We start from the raw sequence: 21784 nt of genomic DNA on the forward strand, positions 1-21784 counted from the left end.
GATTTTTCCAAGGGTAGAAAATGCGTTTCTCTAAAGTACATAAACTTTTGGAATTGACTGTATAGTCAGTACATCCTTAAGAACACCGGAAAGAAGTAAATTGAAAAATGATCTATTTTATACGGAAAACGGTCTCATTAACTGTAGGAAGATGTGTACCGGCTAAGATAGATTGCGCCGTGAGTAAATAAAAGAAAGTGTAGCCAATTGAATTCCGATCACGCCGCGGAAGCGTGGAAGCTGTGCACGTAAACCTTGTAAGGGTGCAGAAGTAGGAATCGTAGTGTCACGCCATTCGATTAGCTCCAATACTAACGTTCGATGGCTACCCTCGTTTGCGCGTTGTCAGGCTAGAACGGAACGATTTGTCAGCGTAAAAAGTCTAGAGCAAAAACCTACATTTTCACGAGGAGCACAATACGTAATCGATCATTTATTCAGGTGTGTGTACATCACCGTTCGATCAATCGTCGCGCTTTTTCATTGAGAACTTTAGTTTCAAAAAAGAATTACGAATTTAGAGCAACTTTCAATTGCTAGTAAAATATATTTCGTAGATTAAATTTGCGTTTGGCAACATCCGTTCACTTCCGCGACACAGTGTCTAATACAATTTAGAGCCATCGGCACATGTCGCTGTTTACCAATCGCTCCATTAAGCTGTAAATTAATACCGAAGCGTCTCTCAATACTTGCCACGTCCGTTGACGTAGCCACATTAATTCGTATATCGATATTATGGGTCAGAACGTTAACAACGCATGAAATCAAATTGTCTCAAGCGGTGAATTCCTGTCACGTTAATAGTATAGAACAAGTATAATACGCATCGTACAGCGATGTTTCAGCATACATATAACGAAAGGGCGATCGAACGAGATCGTTCGTCGTGAAATCGAATATCTTCGCGTCCTCCCTGGGGATAAGAAAAAGTCGGTTATCTACGACCTTTCTTTTTATAGCGAAGGCAGGGTTTTGGATCTACAGAAAAACCGTCGTCAACGCTTTAACGTGCTCCCTTTTTTAACTTTTGATGCGAACGATACGGATCGCTCTGCAATAAATGATTGAAATGATAAATATGAAAATTTGTATACGCCAATGATTAACGAGCCAAGATTACGCATGAATTCCGTGCACGTTGACATGCTTACTTGAGCAATAGCGCCGGGTAATCTTTCGGAACGAGTTTTGCATTTACCCTTATCCCGCTCGATTCTGTCAGCCCCAGAGATTCCGTTTTACGAAAGACTCGCGTGATAGGTGCAAAGTTAGGAACCCACCAATATTACTATGAACTTCGGGCCTACAAACCCGAGTAAAACTAATTACGCGAAAGAGGCTGCGAATCGTCGTCATCGTCGCCGTAAGAGAATTACAGGAAAGTTACGTCCCTGGAAAGTAATGGAATCGCATCTTTTTCCCTCTTTCGTGACGCTGACAAAATTGCATTCGTGTCGATCTAACTAATCTCTGGTAGTACTCTTTCATTTAATTCGAAGGATTTAAATCGGGCGTATTTATTTCCAGTTGGGCATACATATGTATATATTAGTTACATTTTCATAAACCGCTTTCCATCAAGATGACAGTTACGCAACATTATATTAGCATCTGCGTAAGCGTCAATTTTATAACGACATTTAGTCTCCACTCTTAAGTCGATTAATGCCGTTCAATTTTAATGTATGCAATGGACAATTTAAGTTTAAGCTGCTCAGCTTATGGATCACGAGTTTCGTATTTTAAAAAAAGTCAGGGGAACCTAGCAAACTTTTACTTGATCATAAATTACTAACGAATCTCCGTTTATTATTTGCATAATGAATATACACCTACGGAGTGAATTCGATTTGCTCGATTAGACGGAAAACGATATTTGCATTAGTTCGTGTAACTCAATATATCCAGTTTCGAGTAGTCGCTTGTTTACCACACTTCGAGGCAATCTCACGTCGTTATAGTGCGACGCCCCATCTCTTCGAGGACGTACAACACGACCTTACAATTATGCTATTAGGCTGGATCTTGATATTCCGTCAAGTACTCCAGTTAATCTACAAACTTGTACCGTTTTCCAAAAAATATAAACATCCACGTCTCTTTTCTGCAAAATAATTGAGAGAAGAACAATCGCGTTTCCGTTTCCGAGGTACGAATATTTGCTAACACAATAAGCATTCATCGTTTCAACGTTGCAAAGAAAAACAGCGTAATTAGGTAGACGCGTAGTTCATTGTTCCAGTTATGAGTTTTTCATGCGCAGCTGCCATCAATTCGCCCGGTTTCATTAGGCGACACCCTGCTGAACAATAACGAACACACGTTGTATTGAAGTTCGCGACCTTTCCATTGTTAACAGTCCGATTTCGGCAAAAGAAAAGGGAAATAATTGCTTGTTAACGACGTTCGAAGTACCTATCCGAGGATATTTTTGGCACTCTCTTTCTTTCTCCGAGCGTGTTTGGCGCAACGCCAACTGGGCTAAAGGATGGTTGACGACTGTTCAAACACTTGTTTGTCTTTGCTGACCAAGACTCATCGAGGACCAATCGGAATATTCGTTTTAGCGAGATTTTTTTATACGTCTATCTGCGGTTCTCTCTCATCGATTCGCGGGAAAGGCTTTCAAAGTAGATTTTAACGGCGACGAAAAAATATTGTTCCATTACACATTCACACACGTGTCCGGTAATGAAAGCCAACGAGTTCAATCAGTTCTGCGACGCGCTCGTTTTTTCGCATACCAATACCCGATAATAAAAACCTTTCGATTTTCGATGGGAAATGTAACTTTGACTTTTCGCATACGATTACCTCGAACTACTGACGCTCTCGCGGGATTCTGACAAAAACCGAAGAGTGTTTTACTTTATATGATCAAAATCCCGAATAATTTCTGTGAGCACGTGACAGAAATTTATACACGAGATCCGCGAACTTCATTGGCAAACGCAGTATTATGAACGCATCCAGCACATATGCATTGCACATACAACCCCCTTGGCCGTGGCGTCTGAATTCCGAGTGATAGGTATATACCCTCCAGTTTTATCTCGGAGTCCGTCGACCCCAGACGGAGTATAAAATATTAATCTAACACCGACGCCATGAAAATCGACGTTATTCAACCCTCGTACTTGAAATCTGATTCACAGTCAAATTTCACGATGAAATTCGTATAAATTTCAAATGCCCGATGGTGTTATTTACTACTTCCTTACTGAATATGCATATCTTCGCGCAGGACTGTCGCGAATACGTATTATATGTATAATACGAAGCAGTATTTCTAGTAAAAGGCAAACAGCTCCAGTTTCGTAACCTTAATTCGACATCATTAATTTCTTCTTAATGAATGATCAAGGCGTGCTTTCTCAAATATCCTTCTTCGGTGTTTATACGAATGTATTCCTGCCACGTTTTCCCTAGCTTGAATAAGGATTGTGCGTAATCCGAGCAAACGACAAAGGGTAGATACATATCATTCGGAAAATATTATATGAAACGATAAATAGGAGCACATCTACTATATAAATCCACGGTTCTATGTTTCACGAAGCATTTCATTAAATGTAATACGTTTTATGAAAAGAAATATTTAATTTCCTATTGAAGGCTACATTACTCGTACAGCGAGGATTAAATTACTAAAACCTGTATTTTTGTCGAAAATGAACATACAAAAAATCGTACATTTTAACATGAAGTTTCATACAATTTGCAGTAGGAAGCTACTCCCTGTTTCATGAGACTTGTTTTACAAAAGCGGCCGGCCTAACAATGAACGTTGAGTGGCGAGTAAGAGGCGAATAAGAGAAGTCAAGAAATCTCTTTGCACATACCGAATGACCTATTTACTCTCCGTGGTTATCTTCGACCATTTGTTTAGTTTCATTCTGGCAGAAGAAATCGATAATTATCGCGCGACGTACGAAATTGGAGAAGCAGAGCAATTTCGTGAGGGAGGGCCACGGCAGTGGAAAAAAATATTCTTGTCAAGGAACCACTGATTTATCTGACATTGCCTCGAGGGAGTTATCTTTGAAAAACAAGAAAAAAATAACGAAAAAACTTTCTCCCGAAAACCATTTAATCTTTACTTCACAGAGCATCAAACGAACGGAACCTGTCCCTTGCAAGTAGTAACACTTGAGCATAAGTCAGACAAGTAATCGAGATTACTCGATGTTATTCATTGATCAAATGTATGTTGCAATACACGATAAGCTGAACATAAAGCAATGAGGTAATGTAAAGTCAAGTACAAAGTCGTATAAAAAGAACTAATAAAAATAGAATCAGCGAAATTAGAAATGAAATTCTGTTCAATACCTCCGACAGTTTGAAACTTCTAGCAGGAAGCCAGTTCTCGGTTCGCGTATTTCGAATTGCTATATCTACCTGTCACAACGTTCGAGCGTACATTTAACAACGATACAAACCTCGATGCACTTCCAACAATTTCAAAGCTACGTATCACTGTGCGACCTCAAAACTTCCATTATTGGCAACGTTCAGCAACGAGTAAATGCCGTAACAACTGCGACGGACTTTCGCATTATCTAATTGACAGTGTTATATTCGTGTGTATTCGCTGCGAAGAAATTAATTCACTAGCCGATCTAAATTACTGATTTAGAACAGAATCACTTTTGATCTTGAATGAGAATCCAGACGATGCAATGGATGCAGTAATTTCTCCGCGTGCCAAGAATTAATTGCGATGTTACGCTGTGCTCTGGTGAATTCCCTAAGCCTTGCAAGTGAATAGACATGTAGCCTCGTCTGGAGATCCTGCTGAAGTTGGGATTGGAATAGGTATAGTATTGAATATAGGTAAATTTGTACAAGCGCATAAATCCCGACGTGTATCAATCTCTGAAAACACGTCTACCGGCAATCTCACGCGAGTACATGTAATCAGAATACACCTAGGAATGAATGACACAAGTATGACACGTGAGTAAACACTACAGAGCTGCACTTTTAGCTTTCGGTTGCGCCTCACTTGCACGCAATCCTTACCACAGTAGAAATGTAATTATTAATCGTGGCAAGTATGAAAAGGACGCAAAAATACATTCGGTCTATCGAAAATTTCGGTATTAAGCCATGAATTTACTGATTGTTCAATATCGATGACACTTATCTTATCTTAACAATCAAAATTGTGACGAAAAACAATGACATAGGTTATTCCCCGGAGAAGATACATACGTTTTATTGATTAAAGCGTACTACGTTTCCTTCACTCTTTCCTGCGCGACGAAAATGTGTTGCCGTGTGACTAGCTCGAGCAAGAATAAATCGTTTATGGTTCTACAATAATAGCACGATGAATTAGCATTGCGTGAGAAATGAAACTACCAAAGGACGGCTACAAGAGCCGGTTCATCTAAACGTGCAACTTTATAACCACGGTAGAAATAGTCAATTACCGTTTAATGCTCACCATAAATTTACCGATCAGTGAAAACTCATTCGTGAACGTAACTAAACGTAAATAAATTATTTTAGAAGACCACGTTGTTCAATATAAAGATGACAAGTCGCTGTGGGTTAATACTACCACGCTTAATCTTTTCATATTCCGACCTAAAGACGGCATCCTACGGTAAGGGCCCAGCCTAATACGCGCAATGAGGCAGAAGGTAGATACCAAACATCAACGAATGAATAGAAATTACCGTTTATTCGAAACAACATTTTAGGCAAAGTATCAAAGTTAGTTCGTCTGGTTCTAACTTAACGCGAGTTGATAAAATTTACGATCAAAGAAAATACATTCGACGAAGAAAATTACATTTTATTAAATAGTGGGGTAAACGAGTTTGAATTGTAGTTCAGTTTCTATTGTCGGAGTGCATACACAAGACATTGGAATTGGGGAGAGATAGACTCTGTAAGTGGCCCAATTCTTTTCGCCGTCCTAGCAACAATCGGTTTCCGGAATATTGGACTTTTGTGTTTTCATGCCACGGAGAAAAATTGCCTACTATGGAGAACTTTTGTGAAATGAACCAATTTAAAGCGGAACCTGAATTCATCCGCCTCATTTGCTTCACAATTCCACGCATTTGTAGATTTGTAGAAATTTCATTAGGGAAAATGGTACACTGTGATCTTAGATGTAAATTGCTAAGTTATCATCGTGTCCGGCCTTAATCATGGATGATAAAGTTCTATTGGTAACGAGCCTCCCGGCCTTCCTTCTTAAATTGCATCGAACGAAGGTTATAAATATGAAATGTCGCCTCTACTCGACACCAAGTTTGTCACGAAAATATTTAGTAAAAAAGAAAGCGGGAAAAAGATGTTTGATTACAAGCCATCATTGAAACACGTTTTGAAATTACGACATTGAAGCGAATACGAATGCTATGGACCAGTGTACATGTAGGTATCTAAAATAAAAGCTCAGACTCCGAAAGAAAGAAATATAACGCGAAGATCTTCTCTTAGAGCTAGAAACGATGGCTCGCCTGGCAATGGAGGTCAACCTTTGTCGCAATCCTTTCAAGAATATTACGTCCATGACAATATGTGAGACATAGAAGTCGCTACTTTCCAAACATGACTGATTTTATTTTGAAAAAGGGATCTCGAACTAAATGGTAAATAAGATTCCTGAATAAACCTTCATTAAAAAACGAAAATCAGTCTTACTTCTTTTGTTAAATCCTCAATAAGAATTAATTGGATATGCCCCAGTAATTCGAGATCTCGGCTTCGATAATACAAGAACGGCATTCTACACAGCCTAGCTGTATTAGCTGGAGAACGAGTCGATACAATTTACTGATAGATTTACCCTACTTTACTGATACCGTATGGCAATTTCAATTTTGATTAAGAAGCTTTACTGTATTTTCTATACTCAATTAGTCACATCGAAGTTATATCGGATTCATTGATTTATCGTTTAATTATAATTAATTTTCGTTGCTAAATTATTGTAATTCATTTTAAATACGTTTAACAAAAGATTACGAACGAATTCTAGGAAAAAGTATTAATAGTAGAAGCATTCCCTTTATTTACTAGGACTTTGTGAAAGTCCACGATACGTGATGAAAAGCACAAGGTCGTCATGTATAGATAATACCAACTTTTAATACACGATGACCACGATAAATGTAACGTTTTCATGAACCTACTGAACATGTAATGCTTTCAACGTGTTGGTAAATTTTCAGCGAGTATCACGTTTTCTTAATCCTGCTGTAGATCGTTCAAACAAAGGGGATAAAATTCGTATTCGTCCTTTTACCAATGATAATTTCGAAACGCAATAACATTAAACGTATAAGACCCCGAGATAAAATCACTGCTTTTTGTCATACCGTTAAACGCAGCTGCCGCTTTATTAATTTGCAAATGAAAAATGTAAAATGCAATACCAAGCTGAGCGTTTACGCTTTGACTGTGAAACGAGAAGTTGATCAAACCAAAGATTTCCATTATTTTAACGTGTAGGAAACATTCAAATCGTTTTCCAAATAGAACCGTTCAACGCTTCCAACAGGGCATAAATTCGACCGCATTGACCACAATAACTGCGCTAACCGCGTCATATCCACTTAATTATTTTGAGGTTGCTAGAAACGTGGCTGGGGACTTATGACGTAGTTATCGCTTTTCAGTTAACATCCGGAAAACGCGAAAATCTACTTGGTTTCCCGGAATATAAGCTTACGGTACGGAAAATGTTCGCTAATTGAACGAGACTAGATTACGATTGAGTTTTATTGAGTTATTCTGAAACGACCACGGCCGGTGTCGTATCGTTTCTGCCTGTACGAATTTATGTACTAACGAAGATGTATTTATACGAGATTAATAAACTGTTCAAACACGTTCACCCTACGTGATGTAACTGTTTAATCAGTTTAAAATAGCATCGTATTTATAAAATAACTGACCACAACGTTACTCGGAAAATTGGAATCTTATTCGGGGTAAAGCTACGCTTTTTGTTTCATAACATTTAATTACGCTTAAGAAAAATAGTTCTAGTCCATATATTTAAAGATGTATTAAATTCCAAAATCATGTAATATTCCTGTATATAAATACGTAAAAGAAATCCTCCATTGAAAATCAGTAATAAACAAGTATTTGACTATTCGGGTGGAAGAGAAACAGGAATTTCGTGTATATTCGACAAGAGCAAGCAAGTTACCATTTCTGTTTATTTTTCTGTATGCAGATTTTCCCCTATGCGTGCCTAGCTACTATCATAAAATCTATATTTGTTTAGTACGTGCATTTCACGACTTATGCCTATTTCTATCCGACTTTTTCCTTATTTACGACTACTGATTTTCCAATCGTAATAAAACGATTGTGGTAACGATTCGTTTTCGACCACAGACGATTTTGCGACTCTTATGCTCATTCTCTTTCTTCTGCGATTGGAATTCTTGAATGAACTTAAACATTCTCTGTTTATAACGAAGTTTTCTGGCAGTAGCCTACGTTCGATGTTAATACACGTATGCACGCCGTACACATGGCACAATCGACTCCATTAGTCTTTGTCAAGACCCGACTGAAACTGTAGCATTTACGCTGCTTTTAGCAGCTGATGCGATGATCGTAAACGCTGTCGTTCCTGTGACCCCCGGTTTATACATGTTACCGCAACTGCGTACACTAGGATTGGAAACTCGGCCGATCGAGTACATATTTGCCGGGGACAAGTCCACGAAAAGAATGATGCTCCGATATCTCACAGAAGGACTCATTAAAGAGAAATTGCAAATCTATGCGATTCTTCTTCAGATTTTACCCCACGCGGAAATCTTTTAATATTTATGGACGGTAAATATGATTGAAATTAATATTTTATCATCAACCACAGCTCAGTGACGTAGACGTAATTATGATCTTCCTTAATTGCGGGAACATTAGCTCCACGATTCTACTCTGAATATTATTCAACTATCTGAACCACAATTACACGCTTCTGTTGTAAAATAATTGAATAACATTTCCGTCTGCCGACGCGTATGAATTCATTTACAATAGGAAATTAATATCGCAACGCAAAGAAGAAAAAAATATCCAACGAATTAAAATGCTAATAAGTGTACAAACTTTACCCCTAAATTATATTTTTATCTTACAACCCTTCGTGGTGGAACTCCCTATCGAACATGTGGCGATCGCCACGCATAAAGGGCGATTTAATAGCCAATCGCCATGATCCGTTTTGTTAACAGGAAAAAAAGTTATGCGCCGCTGTTTGGACGTGCTCGTTCAGCGAAAAAAGAGTCACTACTATGCAAATTTATTTCAGGAAGGTCTCTCTTAACATAACTTTCGCATTCGGGAAATCAACGATGGAAATATAAACGGGGATAAGTAGAGTCATTGATTTTGCCTCTAAAGAACAGGAAGCGACAGCAGTTCAGCTCTGACAAGGCTGAGGAAAAGATGAAAGTGTTTCAGGGGTGACCATAGAATTAAAAATAGTACCGTCGCGTTACCCTGAAAGAGATTATGCGTGACGTCAAAGACGTTGACAAAGCTGTTAACTAATGAGCTGTATCACATGATGCAGTCATGCATCAATCTCTTGCATCATGCATTCCACGCTATCAAAATCTTGTTTACATGTCTCCCTTCTAGAGCGTAACGTTTAGCAAATTGCTGCGGGATTGACAGACGTTCCTTTGCGATGAACAAAGCCTGAACCGAACTGTTACACAAGAGTCGAAAGTTCAATCAGACCGTTTCATTTCGTTCTCTTTAGGACGTTCCTTTTTTGTACCATCGCACCGTACGCTGGTTTAATTGATTCACCCCGACCAAATTGTAAAATGGATAGCAATCAAAAGCCATTTACTCGTAATTAATTGGTGAAATTTGCGGTTCGCTACCGGATGGTAACAGCAATAGCGCGTTTATTAACAATACACGCGTGCTGTGCGCTTTTTAAATGAGGAAAGGGAGGTACACTGTCCACGCTAATTGAAAATTCGTTTTTTGTTCGCAGACAGCAACTTTGTGCTGGGAAATGCGCAGGTTCCGGCACTGTACCCGATCGTATATTGCTCCGATGGATTCTGCGAGCTGACAGGATTCGCGCGAGCGCAAATTATGCAGAAGGGCTGCGCTTGCAAGTTCCTCTATGGCCCGGAAACGAAAGAAGAAGAAAGGGCAATGATTGACAAGAGCCTCGAAAGCAAGACGGAATTAAAAATGGAAGTTGTATTTTATAAAAAAAACGGTGAGTTATTTCTCTTGTTGTAGTAGACAAATAATTAATCCTCATACTACTTACTATAATTCCTTTCCTAAGTTCGAAATTAAGTAATTGCTATTTCATACGTACTTCAAAAGTTCATTTACGCAGGAGATTACGCAATACCTTTAATTAATTCGACTTCATAACTTCAGGTGAAGTTATAATACGAAATTGTGTTTTTATTGCCTGCCAGTACGACCTTTTTCCGTTAATAACAAAACCGAGTAAAGATATTCGATCTCATAAATCCAACCTACGGAAATTTAATACCCGTATCATAACGTGAATTAAATTTATGATTTATATTATGTATGTATGTATAACAGCGGAAACTGCGATTTAACGTTATTACTCATCGGTATTATACGATGTGAACGTATGCATGAAAAGAGTACGTGTGCAACGATGTATATTATTTAATCAAGATAATCGTTCGATCAAGCTCTGTCATATTTGCCCGAGATCTGCTGGCTATGTTACCGGTATAAATTCTTACATTTATTAGTTCCTTTACACGTTCGAAAACTTTTAAACAACATTTCACGAATTCTAGATATATCGTATTTGCGAATGTGTGGTACGCGTTCTTCCACGGTAACGAGTCGGTGTTTGTGTGATCATTGATTGCAGGAAGTCCATTCGATTGCTTGCTCGATATTGTTCCGATCAAAAACGAAAAGGGCGACGTCGTTCTCTTTCTGGCTTCGCATAAGGATATCACCCACACGAAGAATCTTCAGCTCTGTGAGTTGCACGATAGTGGTGAGTTCTAGCCAAGCTTCGCTGCTGAACTCAGTCTGACGAAACGATTTTCTCTGGAATGCATTTCGATCGACCTGACTGATGAATTGCATTCCAAAGTATCCGAGCACGGACCATACATCGGGTATGGATTAAACGTTTCCAATGTACATATAGTTTCTCAACGTATTATTACAACGTTTCGTGCTTTTTACACCGCGATCACGCAATACACGCCGCACGTAGATTACTTGATGCAACATTATTCTCAAAGCGAAACACGGAAGAGCACAAATCAAAAGCCGGTTAACAGCTTCCCAATAGTTGCTTTTCTTGCAGTATTTACGCGTCACGGTATTGCACGTGTTAGTAATTTGTAAAATGGACCTAGAAAGCCACATATGCAATAATATATCACCTTCGACTGAAAGGTATTTCTACAGTATGCGCTATTTATTCGCGATTAAGTAACATGAACAACGAAGAGATGGAGAGAAATAAATCTTTCCAACGCGCGACGTTAACGCTTATGTATTTAATAATTAAGTATGAATACATTTTCCCTGCTCTATTTGACGCACGTAAAGTACTGTCTTAAAATTGTACGAAGGGCGACACGCGACGACGGTACAATTACGTTTCAGATGCAAATGGCGGTCTCGATCCCGAGGCACCGCCAGCTAATTATGGCAGGAGAAGGAGCCGCGCCGTCCTTTATCAATTATCTGGCCATTTCAAACAGGACAATAAGCATAAAATTAAATTAAACAATGTAAGTGATTCGTTTCAATCTCAAATGATATGTCTGTTGTCACTAATATCTCTTAGGTCTGATCAAATCATTTTTTATTTACCAACTACAAACAGCGTAAGTATTTCGTTAATGCGTTCCTGTTGTTTTAGAATCTTCTGCATTCCACTGCACCACCTTTACCAGAATACAAAACGACAGGAATCAAAAAGTCTCAATTCATTCTAAGCCACTACGGCGGATTTAAGTCTTGCTGGGATTGGTTGATACTACTTGCAACATTTTACGTCGCGATCGTTGTCCCATTTAACGCAAGCTTCATTAACATCGACAGGCCTACGATGGTCAGCGACGTTGTTGTCGAAGCACTATTTATAATCGGTGAGTCTATCACCAATTCGACTCGACGTACCCCCATCGTACATGCTTATAAATGACCATCGCGATTCAGGATTCGATACGAATATAGATATTCTCACCTCGCGACCAAGCAAAAATAGTTAATTCTAGAAAACTCGACATATCGATTGGTGTGCCTTTAAAATAAATCTGTCGAAATGGAGCGAGAGAAGAAGTGCTCTTTTTATCCCATTGCTGATTCGAGGAGCTCGTTAAGTCCGAAAGATACGATTCTTCCCTTCTCCGTTACCAACCCGCTTATGTAGTCGTTAGGTTTCGACCCCTATGTCGCTACTCAGAGCCGTTTCATTCTACGCAAATACAACGTAGACTACTTCACTTTCAATCGACTTTTTTACTTTTCAACGCGAAGTCAGTTTGAAGAAAAAGAGGAAACAAAAATCTGTTAGAACGTTAATTGCGATGCTTCTCTGTCTCGATTTTCAACGAGGAACCTGCTCGAATCACTGTTCACAAACGATGTGACATTTCCTTTGCAAACAATGAATTGATTTATCGTACTGAATATCGAGTTCTAAGCGAGAGCCCTTCATAGGTGTTCGATGAAATCGTTTCTCTTTGAGAACAGATACCGTAACTCCATTTGCGAGTACAATTCAAGAACTATTTTATCATCCAACCATCTCCTTATACACTTCTCGATGAATTCGTGTTTGGGTAGTGTGTACACGCAAGCATAACTTTAAACGAAACTGCTCTAGTTTCTCGGTGCGTGAGTAAGCAAATTTTGAGGGGAGAAATCTGGATTGCTAACGAGATTAAAAGCAGTTCATTGCATGAAGCTAGAGATGAAGTTTCTCGACACGAACCATTCCACATCGTGAAACTCGAAGGGACAAGCTGTTGTATGAGTAATGCGTTACTTTGACCAAAACCATGTATACGTGTATCCCGCCACTTTTACTCGCGTTAATTTCTGCTGTACGAAACGTCAAACCCAAATCCTAGTCTCCACTCGCAAAAAGAAAAGGAAACAATTAAACCATGTTTCCGTAGATATCGTTCTAAATTTTAGAACGACATACGTAAACAGGAAAGGTGAAGTCGTGAGCAACAGCAAAAGCATTGCCGTGAATTATCTGAAGGGTTGGTTTATCGTCGACCTTGTCGCTGCTCTACCCTTTGATTTTCTTTATGCTTCCGACGTTTACAGCGGCGAGGTGAGTAATTAACAATTATTATGCCGTGTAATTAAACACAATTTTATTAAAGCGACGTGTGTGCACATAGTGAAATGAATTCTATCAAGCTCGCGTCTTGATTGCGAGCACATATTTTCTTTTATAAATCAAAGAAATTCGCTCAGTACATCGTATAAAGAAAATACTCACACAAGATACTGACATCTAGACAGTATCTGGTAGCGAGTTATGAATAGAGTTCGTTTAGCAAAGGACGATATATCATTGAGTTGAACGACGTGCCGGTTCTTTATTTCGCATTCTCTCCGAATAAATTTCAACGTGAATTGAACGACGTATCTGACGATGAATGATACAATCTGACAGTCTAAGTTCACAGTGTTCAAGCATTCGTAATTACATCAATTGTTATCAAGCCGGTTCATTCGGGCGTAATCGAGGTCTGAAATAGAGGCTTTTATAGCGTTATTTCTCAAAGCAATCAATAGTTTGCGTCGGAATGAATCGCGATTCACGTACAATCGACATCGTACTCTGGTTCGCCAATTAATAAGCATATTCTTATCGTAGGAATCGGGACACGGTAATATTCACTTAGTAAAGTTAACGAGATTACTGAGGCTCGCGCGATTACTTCAAAAGATGGACAGATATTCGCAGTACAGTGCAGTAATATTGACAATGTTGATGCTCTTTTTTATTCTGGTCGCACATTGGTTGGCTTGCATTTGGTTCGTAATCGCAGAGAAAGAGAGATTGAAAAACGACAGCGACTGGGATCTCGGTAAGTTCTTATAAAAACGCATCAGTTCACGAAAATCACTTTTGAAGATGAACGAAGAAAATTTTGTGTCTGCGAGGACGGGAGCTTAAAATCTTCGGGCAATTTACCTTTGCCTGACCTCTTCCCTTTTAAATAATAAAAACGTGCATTCCTGCATCGTGTGCGTACAGCGGACCTACCTATCCCGAATCTGCACGTTTAGATATACAGATTGGTCTCTGGTGGTTCATTTCAGAGAGCTTGTTTTCGGAAAACTCTGAACTCCTGCTGGGAGAAAAGTTAAATCTATATTCGCATTAGTTCGCAAACTTTTAGAGGAAAACGTATCACGTAATTTAACTGTAGTCGTTTTCCACTAACAATAACACAACTATATAATACTACTGCTGTTTAACCCGTAAAAGAGATAGAACGCGCGATGTTCGTAGGCACAATTAAATTAGTTGCTTCTGCAGATCTCTTAATAAATTCTAGAAATTCAATTTGTTGTTCAGCTCCTGAACATGCACTTTAGTGCATTCTTGCTTCGACATGGTTCAAGAGACTCGAGTATATTAAGAATTTTATCGACTTTACATACCTGTAAACGGTATTTATAAACGATGTCACGTTTTATTTAAAAATAAATGATTATTTATTAATATTGTACATAGCCGGATGTTTGATAGAAAATAGACGGCGGACCGTCGGATCAACTAGATTATCTGTTGAATTTTTCAGGGTGGATTCATACGCTGGCGGAAAGGTTAAAGATTTCCGTGGCAAACGTGACACACGCTGAAAGTTACATCACGGCATTGTACTTCACTTGCAGTAGCTTAACGTCGGTAGGATTTGGGAACGTGTCGGCCAATACATTTTCTGAAAAGTTCTTCTCGATTTGCACAATGCTCATTGGCGGTTAGTAATCATCATCGATCAATTAATACGTTGTACATTATCCTCCGAGGATTACCAATTAATTATTATACACGCTTGTTTGATCGCTAAGAATTTGCATGCCCGTGCATTAGGAACAAATCGCGTCCATTAATATGAAATTTTCATGACAATTTACTTGTACAATAGTAAACATTTTTACAATGTATCTACGTGTCGCGTGTGCTACAGCTCTGATGCACGCTGTTGTGTTTGGTAACGTGACTGCAATTATTCAAAGAATTTATTCGAGGAGATCGCTATACCAAACAAAATTGCGGGATCTCAAGGACTTTTTTGTACTGCATCAGATCCCCGATGAGTTGAAGCAACGAATGCAGGACTATTTTCAAACTATGTGGTCGCTAAATCACGGTATTGATATATACGAGGTAAACTATAATAAACGCCTCGATGATTATTCTACCATGTGAAAGCACAACTCCATCATAATAACGTAAGATTAACATAAGAGCTAATGAAACACACAACATGTTAACTGTTGTAGACCCTCAAACAATTTCCGGAAGAACTCCGGGGAGACGTTTCGATGCACTTACATCGCGAGATATTAAATTTACCAATATTCGAAACTGCTTCCCAGGGCTGTCTCAAATTAATTTCTCTCCGCATTAAGAACAATTTTTGTGCACCCGGCGAATATCTTATTCACAAGGGAGATGCTCTCTCGTACATTTACTACATATGCAACGGTTCTATGGAAGTCATACAGAATAATATGGTCGTTGCAATTCTGGGTACGCGGTTCCGACGATTTTTATTTTCGCTCAATTTTCGGAATGACCATTTATGTTACAAAGACTCTTTAACTTCGTTTAAAGGTAAGGGAGACTTGGTAGGCTGTGACATAAACGTTCACCTGCAACACGGTAACAACGGGGGTGGAACAGGTGGCGGGGGAGCTGCCGATGTCGTAGTTAAATCGAGTTGTGACGTTAAAGCGTTAACATATTGTGATTTAAAATGTATGAATATGCACGGGTTGGTCGAGGTACTTAGACTGTATCCCGAGTACCAACACGAGTTTGCGAATGATATAATACATGATCTCACTTATAATATTCGGGAGGGATACGAAGCGGAAGTAAGTTTCGATGATAATGTACAGGCGGTCTTATTGAGCTAAATTATACGATAATTTCTCAATCACTCGCAGCAAGAATCAGACATGAATGGACCATCGTTAACGCTACCTTCGATCAGTGAAGACGATGAAAACGTGCCTGAGGAGGGAGAAACTTCACCTTTATCGCCACCAAATAAATCGCCGTTACATACTTCGAGTCCCCGGCACGCTAAATTCAGGTAAATAGTTTACAAATTTTTATTACATGGATCCTTGTAAAAATCTGTATCTACGTATAACACATATTGTGCACGTGTCGTTCAACAGAGATGAATACCGCGAAGCACGTAGACCCGGAAGAGGAGTTCTAGTAAGGGGAAGAGCGGCTCAAGTAATCGCTCAAGAGTCGATGGAGGAACACATACGAGGATCGGTGGAAAGACTTGACACACAATTTTCTACATTACATCAAGACGTCGCTACACTGAGTTGCGAGGTAAATGTTAAAAAAAAGAGATAAATTAATATGATAGGTTCGTAATTATAATTTCTATCGAATTTTCAATGAAAATAGCTAAGAAATGCCATACAAGCTCTGCACATACTCGCGTGTTCGCCACAAAGTAATCCAAATCTACCAACCCCCGCGAGTCGTGGGAGTGGCGTCCTGGCGAGAAGTTCGTCTCATCCGCCGGATGCTATATGCTGGGATCCTCCCAGAAGAATGTCAGACGCTACTACGCAAACCGACTGGCCCGTGGACTTATTCGAATCTTGGGTTCGAGCAAATCCTCAAAAGGTTCTCAGAATTCTCGAACTCGATCCAGATACTCTTCTGAGGCAGCCACACTCCCCGACACCGTCTCCATCTTCTCCCCCGCCACCACCGTACGAACCCCTATCGCCTGTTGCAGGAACGCCACCCCAATCGCCATCTCCGTCACAAGGTAATCATTCAAATTATTATGTATACTAAATTCGTATTTTGGCCAAAAATAAAAATCGATAAATATGCATCGGCGATAGCGACACGACGTGTATATGCACCTAAAACACAATGAATTAAGGATGTATTAGCTATACAGTCAATCCCAAAAGTTTATGCACTTTAGAAACGCATTTTTTAAAAAGAAATCAAACGCCGGAAGAACATTGGTTTGTATAAATCGACAAACACTCCTTGGGATCCCGATAACAAATCGTCGCACAGATTCAGTGCCGGCGATGCTGACAACGCGTCTTCATATCAAGCATTTAGCAACTTGCTCCCAGAATCCCGGTCATTGAAATTTGATCCCTTCGATAGCTGAACGTATCAAAAAACATATCAGGGTTACGAGCCTTAGAAGCCGAATCCCAAAGATATACATATTACTTGAAGACCGAAACGAATGCGAAAAACGAATTTGATGACTCACATGAAGAGCAACGAGAAACTGAACCACTCATTTCCACGTGTTCATGTTCACGTACCTATTATTATCCCTTTTCCGATCCCCTAAAACTTAGGATCTCTAAATCATTTTCTACGAGCACTAGAAGGAGATATTTTAAATTCACTCGATAGTTAGAAACGAGCGATTAAAATTATTTTCATCCCGAAAATATCCAATAACGATTGGTCGAGTCGATAGAGAAATGATAGAAGACATAAAGTTTTATTACACACTGCGCGAAACATTTCAAAATAAGCTAAAATGAAGATACTAACTAATATCCTTACGCATTCAGAACATTTCACATCCGCGTAGAGATTCGATCTCTTATCATCTAATTCAAATTTTTAGTGTAAAACACGTGTACAATCATAAATTTTAAACTAAAATGTGAATCGCATATGTACGTGAAATTGTTCGTACAACTTTCATAATGTAATTTATTTTAAATAACCGATTAAACGGAATTTTATCTAACGAAATATTTTTTAACCGTCTCTTGTAATGCAAATTTTTGAAATTTCAATAACAATGTAAATATGTACTGAAGACCTATGTATGTATTTCTCTTCGGAAAAATTTTGCTCGCGTCATTCCAAACACGTAAGTGTTACTGTGATTGATTAAACCTAGTTAGTAAAACGATTCAAATTATTTAAAAACGTTTTGTTTCTGTGTTAACTTTGCTGTAAATAAATCAGCAAAACGTATTACTTGAAAATGTTCGTACTATTTTCAAATAAATAAAAGAAAAAGAAAAGAAAAGGAACGTTCAACGTTTAATACCGCGAAGTCTTTTATCAAATAAGAAGACTTTAAAAATACCGGGAAGAAATGAATTTTAAACTTTAGTGTAGCAATAATGTGCACAAAAATTTTCGATGTATTCGTCGACGTCCAAACTAGATAGTATATAGTTATTGTAAAGTAGTCCTAACTCGAACATTTATCACCGCGTTAAAGAATGATGTTGATTTGAAAGTGACTAACACGACACACGATAGAAAGATATTAACTAATTTATTTACTGTAAAATACGAGAGTATTAAACGCGAGCTATATTATCCAGTTGTAAGTATTTCTTGAACGGATTCAATGTAAATAGTATATCGCTATCAAAAATATGTGATAACGGCACGGCTTTGGCCATGCACAATTGTATTCGTTCACCTTTCATCGTCATTTGTGAAACGTAAACCAACAAATTTTTTCCACACACTCATAACGTTGGCCACGAAAGATTCAATTATACAGATTAAAATGGAAATTAAATAGTCGATCCAATTTTGCATTCCTTGAGCGCACAAATAATGATGCAATAATACTAATCATACGATACAATCATAATTTATTAGAAAAATATCCTTACTCACAGAAACCAACGTGTGCAAAACTTGCGGCTCTAACATACATATGTAAATCGTAGAGATATTAGAAGAAAAATAAAATATTCGTGTAACATCACAATTTCACAAATGTCAGTGAAAGCAGCTGTTTTATAAATATTTCATATATTTTGTTATACTGTTTCTATGCTCCTCAACTTATAATTCAAGCTAAACGTATTGTAATACTATCTTCACGTATTCTAATACTTTTTACACTCTCTGAACAATTATCGAAAAGAAAAATTCGTCGTTTCAACATGTACGGACGTGTCAGTAAGCACAAAGTATAATTATATGTTAACGAGCGCTAAAGTGTGCTCGGAGTTGACGAGTTTAAAAAGAAATGTATATACGATAATAATAATCGAATATACATGTTTGTCCAATTTGAGTAGAGTAACAAAGAAAAAAACAAATTGTTATACCTGTCGTGATTCAACTTACACGTACGCGTATATGTATGTATAAATACAGTTGTACGCGTCTACTTTTCTCTACATGAACTTAATTAATAAGTTTGTGGTAATTGTAAGATTTAAATCCAGAAACTTATCAAATTATTGGGAACGTAGCTAAACTTGACTAAATTTTTTATCATACTTTTTCTAACCAAAGTACATAGTTAGGAAACTTTGAATCAACGGCCTTAAAATAAAACTTTATTTTTTTCACTGTTCTTAAATATCGAAGACAACACTCTAAAGAGGCGTGATTTCTAAGTAGGCAACCGATGCTCACGGTGTGTACTCGGGATATCGTATTACAAAACAAACGGCCGCTCCGCCGATTATACATACATATGTATAAAATCCGATCGAAGACGATGACGATATATGTAGCCGAAAGTTCATTTAACTAAAATTGAAGTAAATGTTTCGCATTATTTGTGCATTTATTGTTGAATGGACTTTTCCATAGACGTCGAGTGTCGACTCACGTCATGTATATCAATTGCAGATATAAATATTGTACAAATACACAGAGAGAAAAGAACATATAATTCTAAAGGTACAGAGTATATTTATAATCATATTATCTGAGGATGACCGGATCTTGAAAGTAAGCTAATAGATTAAAAGCTTTCACAACTACGAATGCGTCTATCATACAAATTCTTCGTTAATAATTCAATAAACTTACTTTAATGTGCATATTACGTATACGTTTCGGTAAAACAAGAAACTAAGTAGCGAACACAATTGACAAGATGTATCAAGTGGGATCTTCCAACCGTTTGTAAATATTATTAACTGCTTACTGTACTATGTGCATCGTATAATTGGCATCCTTTGTTCGTTCGTCTCATTATGAAGAAACGAAGCAAATAAAAATGCTCTCTAAAACGCCTGGTTTGATAATGTTCTTCCATTATGTATAATTGTACGATAGAACCAACAGATTAATATTGCTAATTTTCGAAATCTAATTTTACTTAGCTCTATGTGTTGCATTATGTTTAACCGAACATATATTTATCGAACGAAAACATATGGGAATTAAAATCTTACGAAAAAATCTACATCATATTTGTTATACGATTTTTATACGAACAGTATGTTAAAATGAACGTTGATAAGAACGTACGTATTTTTTGTATGGTTTCGATTTTTTTACGAAATGTAACCACTTTACGCCATTTTATCACTCATCAGCTTAACAATGGAAGTACCCCTAATATAAATTATCTTTATTACCGAAATACGTATTTCAATATAAGATCTTTTTGTTAAAAAGATGTCGAATCATCGAAGGAAATACAAGAAGTATCATGTGCTTTGAAAAACAGAACGATTAAGAGAAGATTTTTATAGAGATAATCGATATTCGCATAAATTCTGATCGAAAGTTGTACGCACTAGCTTTATGTGGTATATATACTTTCATCTGCGACAGTATATCATTGTTCATTGTTCTCTAAAATGATGCCTCTTTAGGCACAGATATATTGTGTAAATAAAGTAAAAACACTGATTTTAAACAAACAAACCGTTGATGCAGTAAAGTATCAAAGAACATGTTTGGAACCCAGCGGTGTTCTCCATATATTCCAATTTTTGATCGATACATCACTAATTCCTTCTCTTAAATCGTTCTGTTATCATGTTCCGTATGTAGAATAATCGTACTTTACTTACTTGTTCGTGAAAAGATCCTTTTTATACAAATTTCGGTTGATTTTCTCGCAGCAGCTTAGCACACGTTCTTTCAACCGCGCACACACACACACACACACTAACCATACAAAATACAAAACACAGATATCGCAACTGTAATAGAGAGTCCTTTCGTCGGCAATGAACTACTACGTAGTGTTTAGGATGGCCTATCGTATCAATCAACAAAATTCGTAGATTATTTAATGGAAACAATTAATAAAAATTTAATAAAAGGTACGAATAATAAAGTAATATATTGATTCACACCTTTAATTTAAAATTCATTATTTGAGTTTGTTCTTAATTACTTACATGTGTTTACATTGTCTGTATTCTGCATATATTTTAAAAAGTTCCTTGTCGTCAAATCATTCTAGTAAAAGTGGTATTTTTATTTTCTTCTCTTATTACTTCAAGTATTTTGTTTCTTTCAGATTTGTTTCTTTTCATGTTCATGACATATGTCCATGCCTTTTTGTGTGATTTTAAATGACGCACGTAGTGACCATGTGATCACCCTAACTTCAGTTATTAATTTTTTATGAACGGTGCGCGTAATGAATTTGTAAGAATTTGTGTAGGAGTTGTAAAAAATTCTAGAAGACGGGAATGAGTGTGCAGGGTGTACAAACAGTAAAGAAAAGTTTATGGTAAGTTTTTTAATATATATTAAATGCATTAAACAAGTGACAAGAAGTACTTTATT

The 21784-nt window shown here is 37.6% G+C and overlaps 1 protein-coding gene across 3 annotated transcripts in view; it reads left to right on the top strand.

The window, feature by feature from the left end:
• Elk (Eag-like K[+] channel) overlaps positions 1 to 17189 on the top strand; it is a 20459-nt gene extending 3270 nt beyond the window's left edge. Inside the window, exons 3-15 of one of the 3 annotated variants that reach the window (XM_026817018.1) lie at positions 10004 to 10237; positions 10886 to 11017; positions 11641 to 11768; positions 11900 to 12128; positions 13164 to 13327; positions 13880 to 14093; positions 14814 to 14993; positions 15204 to 15403; positions 15520 to 15769; positions 15854 to 16116; positions 16189 to 16337; positions 16426 to 16594; positions 16673 to 17189. In XM_026817018.1, the coding sequence (XP_026672819.1) occupies positions 10004 to 10237; positions 10886 to 11017; positions 11641 to 11768; positions 11900 to 12128; positions 13164 to 13327; positions 13880 to 14093; positions 14814 to 14993; positions 15204 to 15403; positions 15520 to 15769; positions 15854 to 16116; positions 16189 to 16337; positions 16426 to 16594; positions 16673 to 17074 (2714 nt within the window). In that variant the 3' untranslated portion in view covers positions 17075 to 17189. Of the gene's footprint in view, positions 1 to 10003; positions 10238 to 10885; positions 11142 to 11640; positions 11769 to 11899; positions 12129 to 13163; positions 13328 to 13879; positions 14094 to 14813; positions 14994 to 15203; positions 15404 to 15519; positions 15770 to 15853; positions 16117 to 16188; positions 16338 to 16425; positions 16595 to 16672 lie in introns of those variants that run through there. The other 2 variants (XM_026817019.1, XM_026817020.1) reach the window with 2 other exon arrangements.
• The last annotated feature ends 4595 nt before the right edge of the window (positions 17190 to 21784 follow it).

The sequence above is a fragment of the Ceratina calcarata genome, unplaced genomic scaffold, assembly GCF_001652005.2.
Source record: "Ceratina calcarata isolate Rehan_Ccalc_2016 unplaced genomic scaffold, ASM165200v1 scaffold554.2, whole genome shotgun sequence".
NCBI lineage: Eukaryota > Metazoa > Arthropoda > Insecta > Hymenoptera > Apidae > Ceratina > Ceratina calcarata.